We start from the raw sequence: 27,624 nt of genomic DNA, 5'->3' as shown, positions 1-27,624 counted from the left end.
CGTCTCTCTTCGCAGACAAGCGAATAATAATTATCGTAATTTTTTATCCGCTTGAAGAAACACGATGCGAACAAGTTAACGTTAGGAGATCAGCCTCGAAGATTCATCAACCGACGAATGGTATCGTTACGATTAGACGTTGAACATTAAAACTCGAAATTGGACAAAAATTACCACCCACCTTGCTTTTCTTCCGTAATCATCGACCTCGTTTCGTACAAATCTGTGGAAGACACAATGTTTATGTTAAAATAATATTCGGTGATATTTATTAAACAGAACTACAGAACCAAATGTGTATTAGTGAGTGATATGGTATAATTAACAATTTATGGATTATTGACAGTCGGCCAGTTACTGTCAGGCTGACTGTAGGATCTCTTAAATATTTTGAACCCCACTCTCTATACAGTAATGAGTACGACCTGTGTAAGTGTCCTGTTCAAATGCCTGTGTAGGTGTCTGTATAAGAGTATTTTTGTCTATGTGTCTAATATCGTTGTATTCCAACACAAACTCAAACTCAAACTCATACTCATATTCATACTCATGCTGACTTCTCTGAGTCGCTACATTTATATCCATCGGGGTCTTTCTTTTGAAAATGTTTGGCAAGATCCCCAACGTTTGTTCATCTGCCGACTTTGTTTACAATTTAAATCATCATAATATCGTTATAAAAACATAACATAAAAAAAAAGTTAGGTGAGTTTTGGCAAGATATAGCTTTTAGCTGCTTTAACACGTTCGTCGCCCAGCGTGATTCGGCTAAGTTTCCTGCGGGGCCCAAATCCGACCGCCGGTACGCAGAATGTAAATAGAATGACAAGCAGGAATTCGTCGTTTATCCCCTTCGATTCATTGTAAAGAAAAGATTATTTATTTCTGAAATGGAGAAAGCGATAAGCTTTCCAGTTAGAGTATTCCGAGGGATTTCATGGCAGATATCTCGGATCTTTCGTTTAGTCGAGAAGCATACTTGTGAGACGTACATCGGTGATTTTTTCATCCTCAAAATGTTCAGTAAACAGCGTGAAAATATATTTGAAAGTGAGGAGAGTAACGATGACGGAGTCTGTAACTATTTCTCGAAGTGCCCAACATCACCCCAAATGTGTTTGGAATGTTTTAACGAATATAGAATAATGTTATATATTATCCAGAATATAGATTAATAAAAAGTATGGCATAGTGTGTTTTTAATATTTTTATGTTGTATATCCTATATATAATATCGTATATTTAATTAATTAACTTGAACAAGAAGAGCATCACCTTACTTTGATGACGGAGACCCCACGGAAGTACACCCGTCGCATAGATATGTGCGACGTGGCGACGAACGTGTTAACTGCCTTCCACTTCAAATACTTTAAACACGGTTTCGAATAAACGTTTTAAATTATCTCGGTTTAAAAGAATTTATCAATTTTACTTTCGCGCTACGGATCGCGCGGGTCGCGGGACGCGACACCAATACGCGACGCATCGCTTCGTAGCTCCTCTAATTCGTTCATCCGACGCGAAACCGATCTCCAGTAGACAGAGAAACTCCTGGTCAGACCCATCGCCCGTTGTCATACGGTAGTTTTTATATCACCGCGAAAGTTTTCGAGTACTTTCATGAAAAACGACCGGTCATAAACAGAAGACGGATCACTTCGTCCCTGTCCTGGTAAATTCTATCATCGGTGGGAAACGAAATCGATGCGGAATCGCGACTTCTCCTCCTCCTCCTCTTCTGGGACATTTTCCAACTGCTGTTACGCGTTTTTCTCTCTTGCACGATACGCGTAATCTAATATCTTTATCGTATGGCGTAATACGGAGGACCAGAATGGTTCTACCCGGTGTAATATAAGGGTCGTTATCGAGCGAACGTTGACAGTAAATTTAGAAGTCGGAACAGAACGGCGCATTAATTCTCGTGACTAGGTTCTTTTTTAATTGTTCGATCCAGACACGCGCTTTCTCTGGACGCGGGTTTATTTCTCCTTAAATCCATATCGTAAATCACGCGATACTAAATTTACAGCGGGCTAGCCCGAAACACGATAAATTCACAGTTAGATAAATCACAGACTTAAGAATCTAATATTAAATGCCAGGTCGATTTCCTAGAAATACTTGTTAAATCGTCAGGCTGTGAATCGAATTGTTCGAGCTTTATTGTTATTCCAGACATTTTCATTAACGTTCGTACTCGTTGTTTATAAATATCTCACGCGAACGAGACGATCGTTGTTAGAAAAGTTGTTCGACGTTTCGCAGAATGTATTACGTCTGTTCGCGAGTTATCCTTCGTCGAGATTGTCCAGAAGATTTATTTTATTTGTAGGATAGTGCAAATCATTCGTTCGTCTGATATAAAACATTTGTTAGATAGGACAGCGTAGATTTTCATTCGTTCTACGTAAAAATTATTTTTTCTTTTAGATAGAACGGTACAAGTCCTCGTTCATTTTGTATGAAACTTGTCTTAGATAGAAAAGTATAGATTTCCATTCGTGTTACGTAAGACTATTTTTTTAAGTAGAATAACGTACAACTGTTCTTTCGTTTTATGCAAAACTTTTTCGATAGAATAGCGTATTCGTTCGTGGTACAATAGCGTACGTTAAAACGAGTTCAATGATCTGCCACGTAAGGTCATTCGAACGTAACGCATCGTCTTAAATTAGCGAGGTCTCGAGTAGTTGTGTCATGCAAATCGCGGGTCATTCACTAGCTAAATCCGCGTGATTCTCGTACACGCTGCAACTAGATCGTTCGTTTATTGACCGTGAATCGATGAAGATAATAATAATAATATTTCAAAGTATCGAGGATAAATAATAACGTAATAATTAAATAACATACAACGATTTGAAGGATTGTTCCTGTTTTTTCGTCCAGTCGCGAGGAGACGCGATCGCGTTGAAGCGCGTCAACGGGAGTCGTAAATTCCCGTTACGATTATAACAATCGACGCCACAGATTATAACAGGTCGATCCTCTTATTTCTTGTGGAATAATAGGGGTGTTTGTTGTGTAATAAAACTGTAATCAACAGTTTTATGAGAGTTATATTTTCAACAATTTATTACACTTGTTATTGCGCCGTGTCGGAAGATATATTTGATAATCGTATACTTGCTAGTTGCTTCGTATAAGCAAAAAGTAGATTAAGTTAATGTCGCGTAGACCGTCGTGAGGCTTAAGTTTCCAGCAACGGTAGATGACTACGTCGAAATTGAAAAAACAATAGATTTGACTGATCTAAATGTGTAGCAATAGTAGATGATTGCGCTGAGATGGAAAAAACAGTAGATGACCGCGCTGAGATGGAAAAAGCAGTAGATGACTGCTCTAAGGATAAGACCGTTGACTTGACTACACGAAGATTGGAAGAACAGTAGATGACTGTTCTTAGGATAGGACCGTTGACTTGACTATACGAAGATTGGAAGAACAGTAGTAGACCCGTCTCGTACTATTAAGGAGGAAAGCTCGGTGTGAGTGTGCTTTTTTGAACTAAGAACGCGGATTCGTTGTCACACTTTTCGGTAGAAAAAAATATGAAGAGCAAGTCTCCTACAGAGGTGGCTCATGGGTGTCCTTGTTCATGGGAAAAACCTGCTATTTCGCTAGACAAACATCCGCTTTCTCCGTAATTTGTAAGAGCGTACAATAAACATAAGGACTGTTTTAAGGACCACCCATAAACCGAAAATACTTATATGAACAGAGATTAAGCTAAAAAGATTCGGTTAGTTATTCGGTTATTGGTCAGTGTAACGATGTGTAGGCCTTGGCGGCCAGACCATGAGGGACGTCGCACGGACCATCTCACGCGACGTAACAGTTCCCCTGATAGATCATGAAACTAACGTATCATTTACATTAACGAATCGAAGTAACGTCGTATGAAAATTCAGGCAAGAAACACGACGAAGTTTATAAAACGATCTATTCTCTAAAGCCTTTCAAGAGTCAAAGCGACGAACTTCTGTTAATTCTTTTTATTTTATTAGATACAGTCGGATTAGGAATAGATGATTCTCTTCCATGATTTTGCTTACAGTCTTCATATTGATGTATGATTATCCGTGGCTCCGTAAGTTTGAATTTTCTACTTGAATCTTAATCGATTCATATAGAAAAAAAAACATTTTTCAACAAGGAATTAATTTTGAATTTCACGGAGTTATGGCCGTGTTCGGGATGAATTCGACGATCTACTATACTGTGACCTCGAGATGACCTGGAATTCAGAAATTTTGCTTGCACCAAACGAAACAACATCGAGGAAACGACTTTACGGTTACTGCGTGTTTACCTATAGGTCCTCCGCGGTGTCGACAAATATTAAACTAAATGGGAACGAGTAAAGCGAGTATCTTTGAAAAACGATACCCGACTACGCAAGAATAAAAGAATAAAAAAGAAAAGATACACGCGTTTTGCTAATTGCCAGAGATACAAGGTACTATACACGTTCAGATATTTTTAAGTAACTGATATCCTTACCGAATTTACAGATACGTAACGTTTAAAAATACCGTAGCCGCGTACGCGCGCCGATTAAAAATTCTCGCAATGGCGATTATTATACGTTCTGTAAGTACCGTGAACGTTCGATTACGGCACTTTTAAACGTCGCTTGTCGCCGCAAATTCGATAACTATATCGGTTGCTTAAAATTATCCGAACGTGTACCTCATATCTTGCTGAGTGGAACTAAAGTATAAAGTATATGTCCTGCTTTTTTTCATTTTCCGAGGTTAGCGTGATCAGGTATCATTTTCTTTTAAATTCTTGTTTTATTTAATTTACGGTGACGACCGGTCCGTGAATGGTTTAAATATTACTTAATACAGAAATATTACACGGACAATGGGTTTCTGCTCGTGTCTTTTCTCCCTTCGCGGAAAATCATCCCCCCGTTCGACGCAAGCTACGATAATATAATGAAAAGCGGATGGAAAATCGGTATAGTCCTCGAACCGGCTAAACTACCCTCCAGCGATCGATCGTTCGAACACAGTAGGGGGAATCATTTCCCTTTTACTGCAGTAAGCTCGTAAAAAAGATGGAGGCTGCATTATTTATGGAACAACGCGACATACTGGAGAGAGAAAGAGCCAAAAAAGACCGAGATAAACCTACGATGAAAAGTAGCGAGACGACTACGATTGGAATAACGATGACACCCGCCTCCGTTCCGCCTCCAAATGACCGATCCCTCGTCGTTCCCGGATCCTCTTGTTCCTCGTTGTTCTTCTCTTCTTTTTTATTTTTGACCCAGTCGGAAAAAATTGCGATCGATAAAAGCTATTTTTCGAGAACGTTGTATCTAACGTACCGTTTTTACTGCGAAGCGTAGCAGTTATCATTTTCGTGAAAATATAGCCACTTAGCGTAAAAATTCTTCTTCGATTATCCGACAACGATTCCATGTTTATTTCCATTATTCTCCTCACTGTCCGCGAAGTATTTCGCCGTTTCTTCGACGATGTAGCGTTACCATAGCGTTTTTTGAAATTCAACTAACTACTGATGGAGGTGTTTAAAGAGATGTCAAGGAAGATAAATTGTCAGAGAAAGAAGCATCGCGCGAGCAGCTAGTTCCGCGTAAACGCGTCTCTCGTTACGATAAACTCCTATCCGTGGCTCACCGCTGCTCCACGCTATACGAGACGCGCATAAGAAAAGTTCTCCGAGCATTCGCCATCTATTTCTCTCCTCCGATCCAAGAAACTACGATTCCCTCTTGCAAACGATCCCCTCCGCGAAACTTCCTCTTGAAAAAGTCATCGAACATTCCCATTGAACGCAAACAGCCTTCCTATCCTCTTCCTGAAACTCCGCGAAACCTTTCCTTGGGAGCTAAAAAATTTTCATTACCGAGGCAAAGATGCTGGAAGAAAGGCAAACCTTGCGAAGAGTTCACGTTCTTTTCTTCTTCTTCTTCTTCTTCTTTCTTTCTTCTTCTTTATTCGAGCGACGTTCAGTCGGCGCGAAAAATCAATGCATCCTTTTCGTTCTGCTTCGTTTTCGACGAGTCTCATCTCGAGTCTGCGTCGGATGGATCGATGTTTACTTAGCCAAGCGTGAAACAGGTCGGATAAGAAGAGCCGACAGAATGATTAATTGGTGGCGATTATGAAAACGTACGACCATGGGGGCCGAGTCTTTTGAAATTCATAAACGTCGTTGTTCTTCGTGTCTGGCCATCGCTCGAACGAAAAACAGCCGTTGACGAGGAAGCATTACGAAGGAAAGTTTTCGGATCGGGGAATCGCTGACTGCGTGTTACACGAAATATTCGTCTTTTTCCTTTCTTCCTTCTCTCACGTGTCCTGTCAGTAATAAAATTCACAAATAAAACAGTCATCTCGTTACATCTTAATTCTATATTATAACAACCACGCGTACTCCGTGTTCAACGAGTATACTCGTCATCGCTTACTTCTCGCCACACGCTTTTCAAAGTTTTCAAAGAGGTCGCGACAAACAACTGGTTAAACCGTGGAATCGCGTACATATTGTAGTATCGTAGACAAATGGCCTAAGAAATATCGGGCGAACCGTAAACAATGTCGCGAGAAAGCCCAAGTGCCGACAGGTTTATCGATGTGTCGTCGGTCCTTCGGTCGAATAGTTACGCTGAAAAAGGACCTACGTGACCCTGGCCTTTGAAAAGACAAAGGGATGCTAAGGGAGAAAGACGAATTAACAATCAGCGTGAGTTGAGAAGTCAGAGAGTGTGGATTCAGAAGTCAGAGTGTTGTCGGCATTGTCGAGAGAGTGTGAAAGAGAGCATTGGAACCGTGGTGACGAGAGTTGTAAATTAACTATTTACTTGTCTTACTTGTAGCACATTACTGTATTTAGTTCGCGTTAAATAACCATCGTTTCCCGTTTAACCAACACTTCTTTAATCCATTTGAAATAAATAAATAATAAAATGCTACAATATGAATTTCCAGCCAAGTGTATACGTCAGAGTTACGCTCGGTTACGATTCGTTGAACAAAAGGATTCGGAGAGTGTACCCTGCTAATTTCGGAAGTTTTTCTCGTCGATTATCATAAAGATCCGATAAAGCTTGATACTGTCCGATTCCTCGCGTTCCACCTAACCCAGATTCGACTTCGTGCTTGACTTTGGGCACGTTGTTTCCAGCGGAGGTAGCTTTTCCATTCTACCATCTTAGCGTAATGAGCGTGACGAACGGGGTTAATCGAGCTATTAAACGCCAGGCAGCGAAACAACGTGCAAAAGTGGCGCAAATGTATGTTATTGTTTTGTCAAGCTACGAGACCGTATTAGAATAGATAGAGGAAGTGCAGCGCATTTGGAATACTGTTGGTAATTTCGAATACCAAACTACCTTTTTCTTTTTTTTTTTCGTGGAGGAAATCCGCACGGACACCCGTCGCATCTAGGGGGAAGAGCGGCGTGGTAGTGTCGGACTCCAACCGAGTAAAACCTCCACGATGACCGTCTCTCTTGCGATCGAGGGGTGCCCGGGAACTGTCGGGGCGATACACTAGGCCCCCCCCCCCCGCGCACAATAACCTATCCGCAAATGGCGCGGTGTGCTGCCATGTCACATCGCGTCCCATCCCCGGGGGCCGTCCGGACCCCCAACCGGACTACTTGGTGGCTCCCCGGGCGCTGGAGAGTCCAACACCTAAGTTTAACCCCCATCGGAGGTCGCGGTGGTCCTAGCGCGCCCCGTGTAGACGCGTCCACGGGCACCGCTGCGCTCTCGTCGGCCGATCCTCTCGGAATGGGAGTCCCGTTCCCTCACCCGCTCCGCTGCCTCCTTCCGCAGCATAACTAGCTCGCAGAAGGAGGTTACGGCCTTCCCGAATACCAAACTACCTAAAAAGCTACTAACTTTATCTGACTCGTGACACCGCAAACGATAAGAGCGAACGATCTGTTAACCAAAGACATTGACCGACGGATCGTAACTTTGATATCTCCTGAACTGAACCTGCAGCAAAAGGCTAATTTACGGTAAATTAAAAATTAAAATAGTAACACTTCGTTAGGGTAATGCAGATGTAATTCGGAACAGCGATATTCCAGTTTACCTTCGCTGTATAAGTTCAACCAGTTAACTGCGGAATTTAGTTTCAGAAATCTCTCATTAAATCTCTTATTAGGTTAGATCGCGGAGTGTGTAAATAAATATAAACGACGACGTGTATACTCGTCAAACGTTAACTGGTTAAAAAACGAGAAGATAATAGAATTACTTTCTCCTACGATTTAATCGGACACAAAAATCGCACAACGTAGAAACTAGACTAGATAAGTATCAGTTCTAAGTCTTCAAACTTACTTACGGTAGATACAGGTGTAACTTCCGCGCTCATTAACCAGTACATTCACAGTGTACTCACGAATTTCACACGAAACGCTGCACTCTTCATCCCTTTTGTCGTCGTAATTCGCATCGCGGAAGAGGCCTACAGCATCCTCCTCGGTAGGTTTCTCTTCGGAATTCCGAATTCGTAACGTTAAAACGAAACACTAAAAGCCTAAACTTTCACGTCACATTTTGTACTCTCGAGAGCAGTCGCAAAATTGTTCACGAAGCCGTAGAATTAATACACAAAGATTAAGCGATTTACTCTGCAGTACTGACAACTATCTTAACCAGTTAGCTGTTTTCGACGAGTATACTCGTCATGAAGAAACGGCGATATCTTGTGTTAAGGTTATTGGATGTATGTGAATACAAAGGTACGCGTGGTTAAATTGTAAGATAGAAAAAATATATTTTGAATATTAAAGTGTAAGTACAAAGTTTGGAATACAATACAAGCTGGTCCAGATCTGCACGCTAACAGCGTTACCCTATGACTGAAAAATCCTGAAGCCAACGTTGCACGTGTACCGTTTATGGTTTGCCTTCGACGCAGTATTTTTTGTCTATGCGCTGTCGATGGCTTCGGTGCTTGAGAAAACTAAAGACCAGATGTAGAGTTTACTTAGATGTGGCGACCGCTTCAACATTTTGTAATTTTTCAATCGGACCAAAGTTTCATATACTTTTCGCTTTTCGCTGTTACCGAAAGTTTGAAACGTCGAAGTTTATTAATTTCCCTTATAATATAAATAATTATAGATAAAACGCGGTTTTATTCGTTCTTCCACCCTCTGCCATAATTTTTTATTCGTCTTAAACAAGCTGGTATTTCAAATACGCAGCACTTCCTCCATTATCGTAGAAGACCGCTTCGTAAATCAGAAGCACAGAAGGAAGCTTCATAATTTGGAAGAGAAGAATAGTTTATCATACTTGAATTCCTTCGAAGTTTTCGCTTTCGCTACTGAAAAATTCTGTGAAATATTTTTCCACTAAACATGCCGACCAACTATGGGGAACAGCGAGTAATTCCAACATAGAAATTCTTCAACGATTCCACTCAAAACTCTAAGATTCTTAATAGATGCACCTTGATATGTTACCAACGAAACAATACATCGCGACCTTAAGATACCTACAGTTAAAGAAGAAATATCCAAATTCAGTAATAGATAATTCTCAATGAGAATTGATTGTAAAATTCATCCAAATGAAAAAAAATTAAACGCTATGTAAGGATGTATTCTTTCTTAGATACTTCTTTGATCGTCAGCGCTATATCCAAGTGTTAAGCGAAAACAACTTCCTGGAAAATTCATCAACTACCACGGTCGTTCAGAAATGCGTGATATCCGATTTCATGTAACAACCATACAAATGTACCTTGGAAAGTTCTCTTCATTTGTACCTTCAGCATACGAATTTATCTCTTTATTTATCTGCCTCCATACACACGCTGTCTCTGTTTGTGGACATATACATCTTATGTCCATACAAATCTTATTTCTAACTTACAAACCATTACAATCATAAGTATAATTAAGATGAATTAACGTAACTCTATACAAGCGGCTAACTTTATCACACGTACGTACCAAGCTATCTTCTAACGCAATCATCATTCTTATTCGAACACTTTTTATACCAGTTTTCCTACAGTTTCGTCGTACGCTTCCGCGAGTTCGCGAAACCATCGTTTCGCGTCGTTCTATAAATCATCGTTTGTTGTGGAGCGTTGTGCAAGTTCTTGGAATCCTGGAAAATAGAAAAAGATGGCAATCCAGCTCGTTCCACGCGTCTATCATTTGCAACGAAGTGGCACACGCGTTCTCCAACTCCTCTGCGACGAGCTTTCTCATACTCGTCGAACGCCCGTCTCTTCTAACTCGTTATCTTCTCGATAATTTATCTATAATCTTATCAAACAGACGTAAATCACGGCGATTCGATGGCGAATTCCTTTCAGAAGGTAAAAGTCAAGTACATCTGTCCGTGAACGTTGGCCCAACTCGAAACGTATCCTTGAAAATGTTCTCGGCACTCGATTCTTCAATTTCACATTCTTCTCGTTCAAAATGCAGAAAATCGCGGCGGCAAAACCGCACTTCGTCATCGACGGGACTTTTAACTCGCCACGGTATTTTAAAACGTACGAAACGATACGATAACGTTTGTTGATCGAACATAAAATTTCGTATGATTTACGTCGACACGTAAACGAAGCTAAGCGACCTTCTGTAACTTCGGTCCACCGTTTGCTGTATGTTTTCTGTACGTAAACGAGGACCTGGAACTACTTTCCGAACGATCCTCGTACAAACTACGTAAATTATGAGTAATTGGTAAAAATTAATTTTTATGCATCCGTGGAAAATTTTTAAACATGAAAATATTCAGGATACGCGTAATATATACGTGGATATTAAAAAGTAAAGTTCGAGGTAAAGTAGTCGTTATGAAATTTAAAGGATGAAAAAGACCTCTACACAGGTTTCGTTCCTTTAACGATCTCCATAGAAATACGCGTTTACGTAAAAACACGCAGTTTAGCGATTATTCGCTTCGGTGACATACATTGTCGTTTCACATCTTTGTTTTCGTCATCAGCCCATCGGTTCCGAAACGCGGCCTGGTCCCCGATGCGGACTGAGATATGGTTGATGTTACAATTACATCGTCAAAAATGATCACAAGTATAATCTACAATAAACGAAAGACTTGAAACAACAAGGTAACGTTTCTACCGCAAGGCTATGTATTTGCACGGGGAAAAAAGGTAGTCCCATACGACCAGTGGTTAGTCCAAAACAAAAAATTCAGAAAAATCACTTGCTTTCGTCGTTATCGTTACACGAGTATCCCTGCTCCATAATCAAAATTCTATTAGGCGTCCATATAACTACTTATACGTCTGTTCTTACAATCTATAGGATTATCTACCTGTATAAATCTATATCTTGTATCATTCGTTTTGTCTCTATATAATTCTATATAATTCTATGAGGCGTCCATACAACTACTTATACGTCTGTTCTTACAATCTATACCACTATCTACCTGTATAAATCTATATCTTGTATCATTCGTTTTGTCTCTATATAATTCTATATAATTCTATGAGGCGTCCATACAACTACTTATACGTCTGTTCTTACAATCTATACGACTATCTACCTGTATAAATCTATATCTTGTATCATTCGTTTTGTGTCTATATAATTCTATATAATTCTATGAGGCGTCCATACAACTACTTATACGTCTGTTCTTACAATCTATAGGATTATCTATCTGTATAAATCTATATCTTGTATCATTCGTTTTGTCTCTATATAATTCCATATAATTCTATTAGGCGTCCATATAACTACTTATACGTATATTCTTATAATCTATAGGATTATCTATCTGTATAAATCTATATCTTGTATCATTCGTTTTGTCTCTATATGATTCTATATAATTCTATTAGGCGTCCATACAACTACTTATACGTCTGTTCTTACAATCTATAGAATTATCTACCTCTATAAATCTATATCTTGTATCATTCGTTTTGTCTCTTGTATGGATAATTGATAATCTAATAATCAATAATGTGTGTATATGAATGAATGAAGCCATCGGATTTGTATCGCTTCGGATAAAATTCGATTCGTTTGAAATCCGATATTATGGGATTTCTGTTCACTTCGTTGGGCTTGAGCAACCATTCACGATATCCCTCTTTACTCCGCGTTCTCGTAAAACATCACTTTTGTTCCACTTCCATCTAAGATTTCGTACGATCGATCCAACTTAATCAACGAGAATTCGTCTCACGATTTAAGCAATTTTCACATTATCCGCGCGATCTCCCCGATCTAATAAAACTTCGCTCCGCTTTCGGTTTTTCAGCAATTTCGACGGCAAACGCTTTGCTCGGCGCAGACACGCGTTTACGTTTCGGAAAGATTGGTATCGCGAATACGGAATCGACGAAATCAAATTCTCCGGGATTCCGGAAATTAAGTAAAGAAACGGATCAAGGGATCCGCAGGAGATTTCGTTCTGTTAAATAATATCTTTGTCTTCCATAAGTTTAGCAGAATTCGCGGATGCGCCTGCGTAAGCTAACTCGATCGATGTGTGGAAACACTCAGACCACACGGAAACCACACGGAACAACGGAGCTTCGCTTTCTTTTGCATTTATTTTTCTTTTTTTTTTTTTTTTTTTAATATTCGCGAGGTGCTTTTCAACGTTGTTCTTCGTTCGACGTTCGATCAAGAAACGAAGAAAATGGAAGACAGGGGAAGAAGAAGGCACATAGCGTTTTAACTTCGCAAAAGCATTTGAGCATTTGCAAAGATCCTTTACGAATATATCACGCGCGTTATATGAACATTTTGAAATTTTCTTAGCACCGCAACGAGATCCGGCTGTCGTCATTGTATCGATAAAGTTTGGAACGAATCTGAAAATGTACTTAGGAGGTGCACAACAAGATATTTATATATTGTACGAATGTAGCGAGTATACAGGATGTTTCCAGCGACTGGGACGAGCCATGGCGTTAAAACGGTCAAAGATAAACAAAAGATTTTCATCAGGAAAATTCGAACGATTTCGAGTGATGCGTCACATGGCGCACGCGTCTTTTCCGAAAGTGGAGACGTTTCAAAGATTTCGAAATCATCTCTATTTTCTTATACGTTGTTTTACATACCATTCGACGTATTTCTTCGTTCTCTGCTAAAATCTATCGACTTCAGTCGGTGGTCAAAGTATCGATGAAAAAAACCATCGGAGATTTGCTCGTTCTTTTGCTTCGTTTTGGAGAAAATCGAGAGAAAAGGAACAAAAATCTTTTCTTCGCTTATTTATTTACATCTATTTATTCGTCTTGCCACCAATTATTACTATTATTTATAATAATTATTATTAATTATAAAATAGTCATCTAGAGAATTCTAATACGAATAATTCGCGATTTTCTTCAAAATTTATCAAAAACCAGCAAATCTCTCCCTGTTTCTTTTTTTTATTTCTCTCTCTCTTCTTAGTTTATCGCCACCATACGCGGTTCTAAGGTTTCGATATTTAAATCGGAGACACCCTGTATATGCTTTCAGATCGAGCTGAAATTTTTCCAACAGCAATGACAGTGGTCGCGTCTCTCTGCGTAGCGCCGATAAAATTTCAAGATGCTTCACCTAGCGCGCACTATATTATCCACGTTGTATTTCATTTTCTGTATCTTCCTCGCGTTGTGTCTTATATGGTAACCGTTCGAATACCTTCGCCAGACACTGTCAAGTTTCGAATACGATGAAAATTAGCGAAAATACCGGTGTTGCTTCTAGCAGCCAGGACACTAAACGCATAAATCGTCGAGTCACGCGTCAGCCATTTAAACAGACGGATACACTCGAACAGTCATTCTATATCCGTGGTGTTCAAGTGGCTGCGTGCTCGATATCGGCAAATTTATGCGGCCGTTAAGGGGTAACCAGCACGTAATTGATACTATACCGAGGATAGTATGACCACCGTCCGCTGGAAAATCACTTTACGGCCATGTAAAACGAACGATATTTAAAACGACGAGCGACAGAATTTTCCCAGATTTGCCGTTGCCGCGTGAGAAGCTTACGCTTCGCCGAATTGTATGCAGCTTGCAGGTCGCTGTAAAACACGGTGATTGGATCGCAACGAGGGAGGTGGCATATAAACGTAATTGCATGGAAATTTTTACGAATTCTCATTTTTCCTGCCCTATGCTCGCCATACGATTTTCACGCTTACTCTACGATATTTCTTCCGAGCAATGATTACGTTAGGTTGTCCCAAAGCTTTCTTTCGTTTTATAAGGAAATGTTAGTTGCATAACATTTTCTCTTTTATTCAATTTATTATTATTATTTTTAAATTTATTATCGTTTCATCGAATCATGCGGTGACCATTTTCTTCTATTACTCTGTTCCGTTTACGTTTCACACATTAGGTTCCACGTTTGTATAATCGTAGCCAGATGATGAAGCAGCTGCGCGCAGACAGCGAAAGACACTTTTGCGACAAGCTAATAGTATAAATTATATTCGTGTAATTTTCATTACGATTTACAGTAACAGCGTGCGATTTTTGATAAAGTAACTCTAAATCAATGAGATATTTTAATTTCGGGTTCCAAAAGTCCGCAAAACGCGTGTTATGATACAACACGTAGAAGCGCGCGAAATAATCAAAGTAGAGCAAACTTTAGATATCGTTCTCTAATAGAAAATCGAAATTTCTATCGAAATTGCTGCACGCTCGTGCGTCATAACGTATCGTACGACGATGCGACGTACAAACGAGATACGTAAAAATTCGTTGGACGAACAACTGGTCGACGAAACGACGAAATACAACCAGTTTCGAGACACCCGGTATGTAGAGGATGTCTAGAGGAGCGCACCGAAGTAGAATCGGTCTGTCGTAAACTCGGCGCGTCTGTCCTGTCTCGTGAGGTGGGTGTGAAATTGGGAAGGCAGCTAAGCAGAGGAGAGGACTCGTCAGGAACGTTTGACGACGGTTCACGCTTGAAAATACAGAACGTACGTGACGGCGGCTAATAAATTTTCAGCTTTACGGGCCCGTACTATTTGCATTTCTTTCTTCGTTCCATTACCCGTATTCTTTTTCCTCTTTATTCTCCTGACTTTATATTTACGTTATATAACAGGGCCGGGATAAACGGCACTAAGGACAAAAAGAAAAATTACAAACAATTCCCCTTATCGTTATCGAATATCTCGGCTAATTCGACCATCGAATTACCATATATATGCTTTGAGTTATGCAAGTTCCATTTTTGTCGCGGATAACAGACCAACGAACAACGCGTTGGACGTAACTTTGTCAGAGTTTCTATTACAATCTTATGTCGCTCGTAATCCGGCTGTTGTCGCGTGTAGTCATTGCAAAAAGCAGAGAACAAACACGACGAACAGTTCTACTCTTCTATTCTTTTTGTTTGAAACGACAGGCTAACACGATCATTTTCACTCTATCTGTCTATGATCTGTCCGTGACTATCACTTTAACGACATATTTAACAGTATGTATTGATACAGGTATTCGTATTTATCGCACATTTCGTTGGATTGTTGCAGAGACCTAACGAGCAACAACATAACAGACATTCCAGCCCGTGCCTTCCATCGAATTTTCAATCTTGAAGTGTTGTAAGTACAGAGAGGAAATGATACATTTTCCTTATACATATGTATATATATACATATCTGATACATATTATTAGATACGTATACTATTGCAATATATATATATATATTTGTTGAAAATGACAACGTGAGTATGTGCTCGCCATCCATATGCAGATGCGCTAGTTACAATAAATAGTAACTAGAAGATAGTTCTAGATACAGTCGATAGATGTAATCGATAGGTTTAAGATGTTCTTTCGATTTTATCCCTAGTCCGTGTGAGAAAGTGCAATAAAGGTTTTTCGGTTCAGAACGGTGTGATAGATTTATCCAAAGAATAAAATAATAGCTATTGTGATCCTACCTCTGAATACAGAAATAACAATATTTATATCTTAATTGCAATAATCTTGCCCTAATTGCAATAGTGTACGTATTTAATAATATGCATCTGATTGCTCCAAAAGTGTCTTTCTTTTACAAATATGTCTTTTGCAACAATGCATCTTTCTAGGAACACGAAACCTAATCTATCAAATGCTGTGATCTTTGTCTTATTGGGTTGGCAACTAAGTGATTGCCATTAGTTGGCAATGACAAAATTCGCAGTCACTTAGTTGCCAACCCAATAATAGAACAAAATGGATCCTACGTAATTTAATAAAACAGTACAAAAGAAAAAATATGGTGCATTTATGAAATGAAAGAAACTTTTGGGTGGACTTAATATATCGAAAATTATCAAGCGACAATAATTATCTAATTATTACTTTATTCGATATGTTACGATAATCAACAAATACGAACAATAAATGTAACGCTTAATTTCTTCGAAACGCTGAAACAACGCAGACATTATCCATTTACGATTGTTAGAACGATAGGACAATTCTATTTAATGGGAATGCAACGATCGATATACAACGCTTCTAGAATAGAGTCGTTGCAATCAAACGTATCCGCTAGAGTAACTGAACTGTACTGGCCTGGCGCGCGTCGTTAGACAAAAGAAACGAAAGTTCACGCAAGAACGATAATAAAAGAACAATTTGCTAGATAGGTCAAGAATACGAATATATCCATCGTTTAGCCGACAACAATTTTGTCGCTTGTTTTTCTCACACATTTTTAAACGTATTTTACTGTCTTTTCCAGATTACTCCGACGAAATCATTTGCACACGATCGCCGACGATGCATTTACGAACTTAACGAGCCTTCGAGTATTGTGAGTGTTCCACAAATCGCACCAAAAATTCTTGCAAAAAAAAAAAAAGAAAAAAAAATAAGAAAAAGAAAGAGAGAAAAAGCAAAACAAAAAAGAAAGATTACTCTGTGTTCGTAAGAGAATTTATCGCTTGAATAATAAAAAGAAAAAAGACGGAGACCGGATGATCCGTTATGTGCTAAAAAAAAAAGAGAGAAAAGAAAAAAAGATAAAAAGGGATCACGTGTAGTGTCCGCGGATCTTTTTTAAAGTTGTAATTCTCTGTCTGCTTTGTAGGGAGCTCGATGACAATTATTTAACAAAAATTCCGACCGCGATCGTTAAGCTCTCTGGCCTTGAAGACCTGTAAGTGTGCATCGATTAAGTAAAATGTAATTTGACAACTTTTTTTTACATTCTATGAATACTACTTCCTTATCGAGCCGCGTCTCCTTCGATCGAATAGTTATATCATCGCGATTTTATCTCCATAATGAGAGATTTCCCGTTTACTTAACGAAAATTGTTCGCCTAATCGTTCCAACCATTATCACTCTGCATTGCTGGGAAATCTTATCGGGGCCGCACCTTGAGATTTAAATTGAACAATAAAAAGACTTCTAAACTTTTTCACCTAACTTTCTGCTTTATCTTTTGTCTCGTTTTTTAACTGAAAGTTTGTTACTGCGGCGAGCAAACTTCCCTTCGCGAAGGAAAATAGGACAAAGAAGATGTCGTGTTTTAATAAAAAAAGAAGAGAAAAAAACGAATCAACGAAACTCGTCGGTAAAAAGAAAATACAGAATCGTAATTTATCTGGAAGTCAGAACGGAAGAATGCTGAAACAAAACTTCAATGTATGTACTATCGGTAATATCACGCGCAAAATTTCCAAAATTCGTCCGAAACTAAAACGATCAAAGCGATTTATGCAGAGTGATTATGATCGTTATGATTCCGCGGAATATCCTTTTCTTCGATCTTTCTGCTTTTCTATTGCCGATCTATGGTTAAGAAAATAATGACAAAATTTTAAAAATTGCTGAAACAAGCGAAACCGCGAAAGAGAGATCGACGCCGGTCCTTTTGTTTTCCGTTTTCACCGAAGGGAAGGAAGCCAAGAAAGTCGTATTCGTGTATGTTCCGTCGGTTCCGTAGGTCCCTGTCGAACAACCGGATCGAAACACTGGAAGAACACGTTTTTCAGCGTGTCACTAATCTATTGTCGCTCGATCTACGCGGAAATCCGATCAAGGAAATACACGGCAACACTTTCCGCAATCTACGCAAGCTCCGTAAATTGTGAGTATAGATCTTCCACGAGACGATTTGTCAGCTGTTAACCAGTTAACTGTTGCGATTACTCTGGAAAAGCGTATACCTAAAACATGTTGTAAAAAATAAACGATGACAAGTATACTCGTTATAATATTAAGGATTAAGATGTTTTATTTTGTAATTTCATTACCGACAGAGCTCGTGGTAATACAAAATATTGCCGTTTCTTCACGACGAGTATACTCGTCAAAAACAGCTAACTGTACTTAAAAGTAAATAAATCTTATAGCGATTCTTGTGGTCAGATGCGAAGATCGGACTCTGTTCCATCAAAGATCTCATAATTATCGCTGTAATAAATTCGGGAAGTAATTGGACTATTGATATACAAGAAAATAAGTATCTATATTTTAAAAAACATTGTCGATAAAGAAGATAATTAAATTCGTTTCTCGAAGGGGGAAGGACTATGAAAGAGAAAGAAATAAATGAATTTAAAAAATTAAATTTGGTATACGTGTGAGAGAACGCGTTTGAGAAATAAATACAGATACAAATTTAGAAAACAAAATTTGGTCGAACTTCAACTTTCGACCATGTCTTATAAAAGAAAGTCAGAAACGTGATATACTCTAAAACGAAGTTAAATCGAAAGCTTTTATATTATGCTTTAACAATGTAAATAGAAAATATTTCCTTTGAATCAATATCATATGAATTTCCAAGTCGAGAAATCTAAAGTCCAAATCTGCCTGTTTATCGTTTAATAGAGTCCAAGTCTATTAAAAAAAATGTAACGTAGAAATTATTTTCTAGGATCCTTTCGAATCTGAAAGAATTACGGATATTTCCGAATCTAAATGGGACAAAATCGCTGGAGGTATTGAGGTTAGATCGCGCACAAGTGACGAGCGTTCCAACAAGTTTGTGCGAGCAGTGTCCAAAATTGAAAAGTCTGTAAGTGGATTTCGATTGTAACGCGAATGATTAATGCAAATAAACGTAGGACAGGATGTAGAATATCGAAGTATAAATTCACCGTGGTAGTTTAATGCGGTTGAGACAGCATTCTATTATAACGAATTAATTGCACGTCCATATAACTTGATTAATGGCAAATTAAATTATAATACGATGAAAAATTGATGAAGTTAAACTGGCGTATAAATTCGTTGTGCCGCATCAAACTGTCCGGTACATACACATCGATATGAAATAAATTACCATAACACAATTTTATTATAATTTATTATTATAACTTTATGTTATGGTAATTTATTTCATATCGATTTAGTCCGAGGTATCTTAAACGAGATTCCATTATAATGGATTGCCGTACTAATGTAAAGTGGGTAGAATTTCAATCGATTCAAAAGAAAATCAGGTTCCATCGATAATTAATTCGTAATTCAACTGCGACCTTGCACCGAATTCTCCCTTTATAAAAATCGTTCGATTGTTTATTTCAAAAATGTTATTTCTTCCCTTATCGAGATTGTTTATTTATTAAAATTTATTTTGCCCGTTTCCAGCGACATGAAATCGAATTTTCTAACGGAGATGCCAAATTTACGAAATTGCAGCGAACTGAGGGTTCTGTAAGTATTAAGAAAACAATAATTAAGTAATTGGGTAAATACGAAGTTAGTAAAATTAAATATTTATTTTATACATAAAAAGGAAACATCTCTCTTTCCAGGGATTTGGCCAGTAACGTGATTCCTTCATTGCCAGATGAGCCGTTTAAAGGTCTGAATATGTTACACGACCTGCTTCTGTCGAACAACAAGCTGCAAGTGATCCCAAGCGACGCGTTCGTCGGGTTGTCAAGGTTGCAGGTGTTGTAAGTGTCGTCTCTCGCAATTAATCCCGTGTAGGTAGTTCACCGTTATCGTCTTGAAAAAGAGAACTTTTGTTTCAGGGATCTAGAGAGCAATTACATCGAATATATTCATCCCGATGCGTTTAAAGAGACGAAACATTTAGAGGATTTGTGAGTGTCAAAGGAAACCTCATCTTTACTTTAAAAACCATGACTGTATTCTATCTTCTATATACAATTCTATGTATAATTATATAGAGTAAATAGTAATCGAAGAGCAGAGTAAAAATTTTGTTAAATTTAACCTTTCTTTCGTGATTTATTATATGAAAAAGAAAATTAAACTAAACGTACGAAATTTCAAGTAAAAGCAGGGTTTCTAATTTTCTATAATTCTACTCTTTTTTAACATATTTCCTTAGTAGTATTTATTGGCTCGTTATTACACGTTATACATTTTTGTATTTTTTTTTAATTTCAGAAATCTCGGAAATAACGTATTTCCAGCACTGCCAACATTGGGACTGTCAGGCCTGTTACACCTCAAGACGTTCAACAATCCAGCATTAAGAGAATTCCCGGCTCCCGAAAGGTTTCCACGTGTGCAAACGATGGTACTGTCGTACGCTTATCACTGTTGCTCGTTCCTGTCGGTCGAAGTGGAGGATCCGGTGACCAAGTCCTCCGTTCAAGAGTCTATCCTGTTCCCCACTGACAACGATTTCGATATGATCCTTTGGAACTCGAGCTTTACCGATATCTGGCCACAGCTTAGTAAGTAGCTCAATCGACTGATTCCCCGGTTGAGATCCTTCGAGCTTTCATGGTCTGGATCCTTCAAGTTGATACTGTTCGACATTTCCTTTTGTTCTATATTTATTATTATTCTCTCAAGAAATCCTTTTATCTTTCTATCGACATTTCAATCTTTTTACAAGATATTCAACAGAAAAATTATAAATACAAATCTATTTATACTTACCGTTCTCTTTTAAAACTTATATATGTTTATAGTTGAATTAAAAATCTTTTTTTTATATTTTCTAGTCCCCTCTTGCTGTTTTTATCATCTCTGCATTTTTTATCACGGTTGAAATCTGTGTATTTTTGCACCTTCAAATACAAACAAATATAAATATGTTTGAACTGCATCAATTGAAGATTCCTTTGATTATTTTACTCATTGCCACTAATCATCTTATCATGACACCTCTCACAACAGTATCAAAATACTTCACTAACATATGAAGAAAGTAACAAGTTTTCGGAGATAGCTACCGTATTAAAACATTGTAACGGAAATAATGAAGATATCTACATCAATCTTGTAGTTATAAATGAATCGTAACAGTGAAATAATTCTATCCTGTTAAAAATTTAGCTTGTTACATTTTAGTTTATGAGTCGATCGACACTGAAATGCTGCAAAGCGCAAACCGCATAAATCCATTTACGTTATTTAAGACTGTTTCAGTGAAAATTCAAGCTGCACAAGTTTTGAGAACATTCCCAACAATCCACATGCGAACACCGTTTTTCCACATGGATAAACAAATTTCGACATCTGAGAATTAAACGCTTCAAAGACAGAAATAAAGTATTCCACTTGAAACAAATTCCACTTGAGAACTTGAAATAAAGTGATGTTTCGACTATCATCTATGGCGAATCTAAAATTCATTTTACAATTAACAAGGTTAAAATTGATGGACAAATTTTCCATTTTTCTGTACTTCCTCTTTTTAACTCTTTGATATCAATCTTTCTATTGCTCAGAAATATTAATAAGAAACATAAATAATTATTATGTAATAAACTTTCCACTTATAATTAACTGCTATTAATACAGCGTATTTCTTTGTACATATTATTAAAATTTTGTTTCAATGAACGTAAGAATATCTTGTAAAGCTCAAAAACATATACTCAAGCGAAACTACAATATACTCTATTTTAAATTCGCCATTAATTGAAGATTCACAGAGAATCGTTATAAAAGGCATAAGTTCATGACAACACACATTCTACTACGCGAGAAATCATCCAAATATCTCTCTTCGATCATCGATTCGTTCAAATCAAATAAAAAAAATGAAAAAAAAAAAAACGACTTTGCAGCACTGAAGTGATGACGTGTTCTAGATAACATGACCGACAAATTTGGCTCGCAAATAAATGAACTTTGGGCTAACTTTGGTTCAGATTTTACGTACCCTGGTAACCTGCCCTCATACGTTGAGGATTATTTTGAAGAGCAGAACAGCCGAGCTACCCAACCAGCTCGAACACTGCCTTCTCACGTACAGTGCCTACCTCAACCTGGTAATTCTATCACAAGCTTTTTTTTCAGACATTCGAGAACTTTTTAATCACAGTATTAAAAGAAGTCTAAAATATCTCGCAATTTACAGGTCCTTTTCTACCCTGCCAGGATCTCTTCGACTGGTGGACTCTACGTTGTGGTGTATGGGTAGTATTTCTGCTCGCCATGCTTGGGAATGGAACTGTAGTGTTCGTGTTAATATTCTCCAGGAGCAAGATGGATGTCCCACGATTTCTCGTTTGCAACCTTGCAGCAGCAGACTTTTTTATGGGCATTTATCTAGGTTCGACTACAAAAAAAAAAAAAAAAAAATATACTGTAAAGAATGTAAAAATATCATTCTATGACGTAAAATCATTTTCTACTTAAGATCACTATGTATAGTATCTCTTCACTACGCCATCTGTGTAGCTTATTATTTCTACGCTATCTTCTTCTATTCAAATTTATAGTTTCAAATATATATATATATTACAATTTTAGGTCTTTTGGCGGTGGTGGACGCTTCTACCCTAGGAGAATTCCGGATGTATGCTATACCATGGCAAACTTCCGCTGGATGCCAGTTAGCCGGCTTTCTGGGTGTTCTCAGTTCTGAGTTAAGCGTGTATACGTTAGCAGTTATTACTCTAGAAAGGAACTACGCCATAACACATGCTATGCACCTAAACAAGAGACTTTCCCTCAAACACGCTGGTTATATAATGACTGCTGGCTGGGGTTTTGCTCTGTCGATGGCAAGTTTACCCCTAGTCGGTGTATCAGATTACAGAAAGTTCGCTATATGCTTACCATTCGAGACCAATGGAAACGCGGCGTTGGCGTACGTGATCTTTCTCATGCTGATCAATGGCGTTGCGTTTCTCATATTAATGGGATGCTATCTGAAGATGTATTGCGCGATCAGAGGCTCCCAAGCGTGGAACTCAAATGATTCTCGAATTGCTAAGCGGATGGCTCTGCTGGTGTTCACCGACTTCCTCTGCTGGTCTCCCATAGCGTTCTTCTCGCTGACTGCCACGTTTGGGTTACAGCTGGTGTCGCTCGAACAGGCGAAAGTATTCGCCGTGTTCGTACTGCCATTAAACTCCTGTTGTAACCCGTTTTTATACGCCATCTTGACCAAACAGTTCAAGAAAGATTGCGTACTTATTTGCAAGGCGATCGAGGAGTCCAGGGTGACCAGGGGGATCGGCAGATGCCGGCATAGCTCCAACTTCAGCAACAGGCAGACTCCTGTAAATACGAATAGCCTGGTGGATAGGTCGTCGCGAGAGAATCAGGCACCGTGCGCCTGTAATTCAAGATTACTTGAAACTAGCCAGTGTTCTGGCTATCGACGATGGGGCACCAGGATACTGTGGCCATGTGCCAGGGACACCAGGCCTAGACACGCACGTAGCGATCAGTACGCTTATCAGATCGCGGAGATCCAACAGAAGCAGCATAAACGAGCCTCGTCGGTGTCCTCCAGTGAAAACTTCTCTTCGTCTAGATCGGATTCCTGGAGACAAACTCATCATTGCGGTATTCCATTGAGGTTATTGGATCCTAAACGAAGAGCTTCTTCGTGGTTGATCACCAGGAAACCGTCGCAAGAATCGAACCTCAGTTCCTCCAGGAACGATTCCTCCGGTTCCGCTACTACTGCCAGCACCAGCACCTGGAGAATTTCAAGGTCTAGTGCATCTTTAGAGATTAATGCGAGGAACACGCCCAGACCAACTAGGTCAAAGCCACGACTTACCCGTCAGCTGGCCATCCAGGAGCCTGAACCACCCGGATCACCAAGCAGATTAGCCGTCAGGCTCCTCGCAACCATACCCTCCGCGGCAGAGACCAGTGACCAGCAAGATGACGACAATACGCCGCAAAATTGAACGATCTTGCACACACTTCAGTTTATTAGAGATTATAGTCGTTTGTAATAGAGTAAAGACATGGGTCACGTTGCTCCCGAACGGTTTCAGTATTAAGTGTCCTCTAAGAGGTATGTGAGGAAGGAGAGAATCACTCCGTACATTGACGATTCTCGTTGTTGCATGTTTGAGGTGATTTCAGCGGAGAAAAAAATTGACAATTTAGTAGAGATTCTTCTTTCAACGTTTGTGATTAAATACGTTGTTTGTAATATACGTATATATATAATGTTGTTTAAAAATATTACGTCTTTATTTTTTGTTTTCATCTGGATTGTTTCTTTGGTAAGGAGTTTTTTGTATTGAAAAATCTGCAAGACGTTGAAAGAGGAAGAATATAACTATACTTTTATTCTCTTTATACAATTATTTATGCTAATTTCAATAGGAGAGCAAACGATGTCGTAGATCGTTTGGACTAGTGGAAGAAACAGGATCGATCTACCTTTATTGACCGTCCGTTACACGTGCACATAGGCAATTGCACCAAGTGCAACTGGTGAATACAATAGTCATATTCGTTAAATACTGCCAAGGATTTTTAACATGTTGACTGTCAAAGGAATTTTATACTTTTTACGAATATTTCGTAAAATGATATTTCGTTTATATCAATATAAAAAGAAAATAAAGACACAACAGCAAAGAAATTGCTACAATATTTTTCATATGTAATATTTATTTCTATGTATAAGAGTAATTTGAAAATTTATCACGTATTATAAAGTTCCACCAAAAAAAAAAAAAAAAATTTCCAAGACAGGCAACGTGTTTATTTAGTAGTATAACATACTAATTTAATTTGACAGAAGAATTAAAACATATGAAGATATATGTCAATTTCATTGGGTCTTCTACCATAAGAAGAGTTGTAACTTCAAATCCATGACGATGAACTCAACGTTCTACTATAGTTTTCAATTAAAATTAGAGCGTTGAACTATTTATTGATAACTTAAAAATAGGGCACACAGTATTCTTTCTTCTTCTCTTTTTTTCTTTTCTTTTTTTGTGGAAAATTATTCGACTCAATAGGAACTCGAATGCTTCTTTATTCGTTGTTCAAAAGAAAATCTGTTTATAGCGGAATCAGTATTTCAAATCCATTGTTCGATTGTTAATAAGTATGCTTGTGTTATCATAAGACTGATCGTTTATACAATTTGTCCTATAATTCTGGATTTCTAGTTAAAAATCTGAACACGTAATACGATTTCTAATCAAGTATCATGATACCAGTGACGAAATATCTAACGATTAATTTATTTGTTGATATCCAAGTTGGTCGATAAATTCTTAAATAAGTTGGATTACATTGAAATTTTAATGTACTCGATGAGTAAATCCTTTTTATGTAAAAACATCTTTGTAGGGCAGGAAAATTGATCTTAGCCTGAGTCATGTAGCAGTATATAATTATTTGAGAATTTATAGACTAACGTGAAGCCAATGTATCCATTGCTGTGATCGTTAATCACAAAGATGAACGACCATAGATTTGTGCAGTTATAGTTAGTTGATCGTTAGGTCACAGTTAGACCATTCTAGCCTAAAGACTATTATAAGATCGTTACGGCGTGTGCAGATGTTTATACATGGTTTTAAATTAATGACAAAGATATTCGCTAGTATTAGTTACCGGACTTAATTGTTGATGAGTGCGTTATTTCGTTCTTTGCGCGATTGTTTCCGTGTTTAATGCCGTTTGAGACCCTCAGATTGTAATTCTTGCCTTTTTGGAAGGATATTCTATAGTTACATCCAGTTTTATCAATTAGGCAGTACTTTTTAGACTTTTAATAAAACTTAGGAAAGAAAATTAATTAGAAATTAATAAAAAAAATTATAAAATAATCTTATATATATTGTATTATACATTATATATAAAATAATTATCCGTAAGAAAAAAACAATACACTTGATCACTGCAACCTGATAAAACTATTTGGACTATAGACTTTAAAATATTGTTTCAGAACCAGAATTTACATCTGAAAATCTTGAACTGTATAAACTGTATGAACCTAAGCCACAGAAGGCTACAAATTCTAATTTGCTGCAACCATGTCTAATTTTGTCGGCAGTCAACATTGGTGTAACACCGATGGAAAAAATGTTTTGCGTGTGTGTCCGGTCCAAACTATTTAATAACGTTTTTCTAATAAAATAGCGCATTACGACGAACTGAGTTGTTGCATTGTGTTACCCTGGAAAAAGAGAGAGGGGGATAGAGAGAAGATTCAATAAGACTAAAAAAAAGAAAAGAAGAAACGGAAATTAGCTAAAAACTTTAGGATTTTATGAAATTTCTTTATTTTTGAAAAATTTCTCTATCACGTTACAAGGAAGACCTATCTCGCCATTAAAACAGGCGAACAATATAATAGTAATATAGTAGGAATAATTTACATGTTTATGTAAAATAAATCCAAGTTCGAATAGCCCGCGCTTTGCGCCGGCGCATAAATACCTCGCCAGCTGAAAACATGTGACTTTAAGTCGAATTATTGTTAAATCGAATTATTGTCATACTTTATGGTGCAAGGGTAAAAATGAAACGTCACATCAATTAATGTCCTAAATATTAAACTTTAATGAATATTTAATTATTGCTTTATAACGGCAAATTAGCTTGGTATACATTTCAGGTACTTTATTTAAATATTGAAAACGTTAAAATATGTATTCTGATGGGATCTTTTAATATGTAAAAAGTAGTTACTTCTCAGAATTGTATTTTATAAATATTTTAAAATCCATTAGGACCAAGAAGTGTTTGATTTATAAAATTACGAAGAAGCAGATCAAGAATTCTAAAGCAGTTGCAGATCATTCCCTTTCGAAGAATTATGTCATTGAAGATAGGATATAGAGGCTAAGCATAATGTACAGTTTGAGTCTCACATTTTCAACTGGTAGTATATGCAACTTATGAAGTAACGCGTACCTTTGAACTATACACGTATTCTTCCTTTTCGCATCTCTTGCATTCTATCGTTCACTCTTCGTCTCTACCAATAATTAGTAAACTGGAATCAGATTTCAGTATCAAGCGATATAACATATAACGCGATATACACAATCTTAAAAACTGTCCTTTATAAACATCACTCGTAATTATAAAACATATTTTGACCTGAAGTGTTCTAAGAAATTCTACGCACTGTGATGGCCTTTTAACGGGTCCATTAAGTACCAGCATTTGTATGTGTTATGTTGCTTGAAACCTCCGTTTTCCCTAGAGTTTTGACAACGACTTCGTCACGTTTCATTACACTTGTTTCAAAATTCTTTCTCGCTTTCTTTCTCCTTCTAAATTCGATCGTTCCAGAATTTATATGCTTCTTGGATAATTTCGACTCTTATACCACGATGAGAAGCTCCACAGATTTTTTTACAACTTCTATCGCCATAATTCGGTGCTAACGACAAATGTAACGTTTCATTGATATCAATAATATTAAACACAGGAAAAGGGGACGAACGAAATTAATTAATACGGAACACCAGGGGAAGAGAT

The 27,624-nt window shown here is 37.8% G+C and overlaps 1 protein-coding gene and 1 long non-coding RNA gene across 9 annotated transcripts in view; one reads left to right on the top strand and one right to left on the bottom strand.

Moving 5' to 3' along the window:
* The window catches only part of Rk (G-protein coupled receptor rickets), a 44,531-nt gene extending 18,243 nt beyond the window's left edge, over nucleotides 1-26,288 (top strand). Inside the window, exons 2-14 of one of the 8 annotated variants that reach the window (XR_011801991.1) lie at nucleotides 15,506-15,577; nucleotides 16,712-16,783; nucleotides 17,060-17,128; nucleotides 17,921-18,064; nucleotides 18,857-18,997; nucleotides 19,573-19,638; nucleotides 19,740-19,883; nucleotides 19,962-20,033; nucleotides 20,344-20,636; nucleotides 22,005-22,184; nucleotides 22,274-22,468; nucleotides 22,669-24,236; nucleotides 24,496-26,288. Coding sequence is in view for 6 of the 8 variants with exons in the window: in XM_072019065.1 (XP_071875166.1) it covers nucleotides 15,506-15,577; nucleotides 16,712-16,783; nucleotides 17,060-17,128; nucleotides 17,921-18,064; nucleotides 18,857-18,997; nucleotides 19,573-19,638; nucleotides 19,740-19,883; nucleotides 19,962-20,033; nucleotides 20,344-20,636; nucleotides 22,005-22,184; nucleotides 22,274-22,468; nucleotides 22,669-24,065 (2,845 nt within the window). In the remaining 2 variants the exon portion in view is untranslated. Of the gene's footprint in view, nucleotides 1-15,505; nucleotides 15,578-16,198; nucleotides 16,617-16,711; nucleotides 17,155-17,814; nucleotides 18,065-18,856; nucleotides 18,998-19,572; nucleotides 19,639-19,739; nucleotides 19,884-19,961; nucleotides 20,034-20,343; nucleotides 20,637-22,004; nucleotides 22,185-22,273; nucleotides 22,469-22,668 lie in introns of those variants that run through there. The other 7 variants (XR_011801990.1, XM_072019065.1, XM_072019066.1 and 4 more) reach the window with 7 other exon arrangements.
* Nucleotides 20,344-21,682, bottom strand: LOC139995523 (uncharacterized). Its single transcript, XR_011801996.1, has 2 exons — nucleotides 20,845-21,682; nucleotides 20,344-20,773 (listed from the first exon to the last, which is right to left on the bottom strand). It is a non-coding gene; the product is annotated as an uncharacterized lncRNA (long non-coding RNA).
* Nucleotides 26,289-27,624: the final 1,336 nt, after the last annotated feature.

The sequence above is a fragment of the Bombus fervidus genome, chromosome 16 (assembly GCF_041682495.2).
Source record: "Bombus fervidus isolate BK054 chromosome 16, iyBomFerv1, whole genome shotgun sequence".
Lineage (NCBI taxonomy): Eukaryota > Metazoa > Arthropoda > Insecta > Hymenoptera > Apidae > Bombus > Bombus fervidus.
This window is presented reverse-complemented; position numbering and strand designations above follow the sequence as displayed.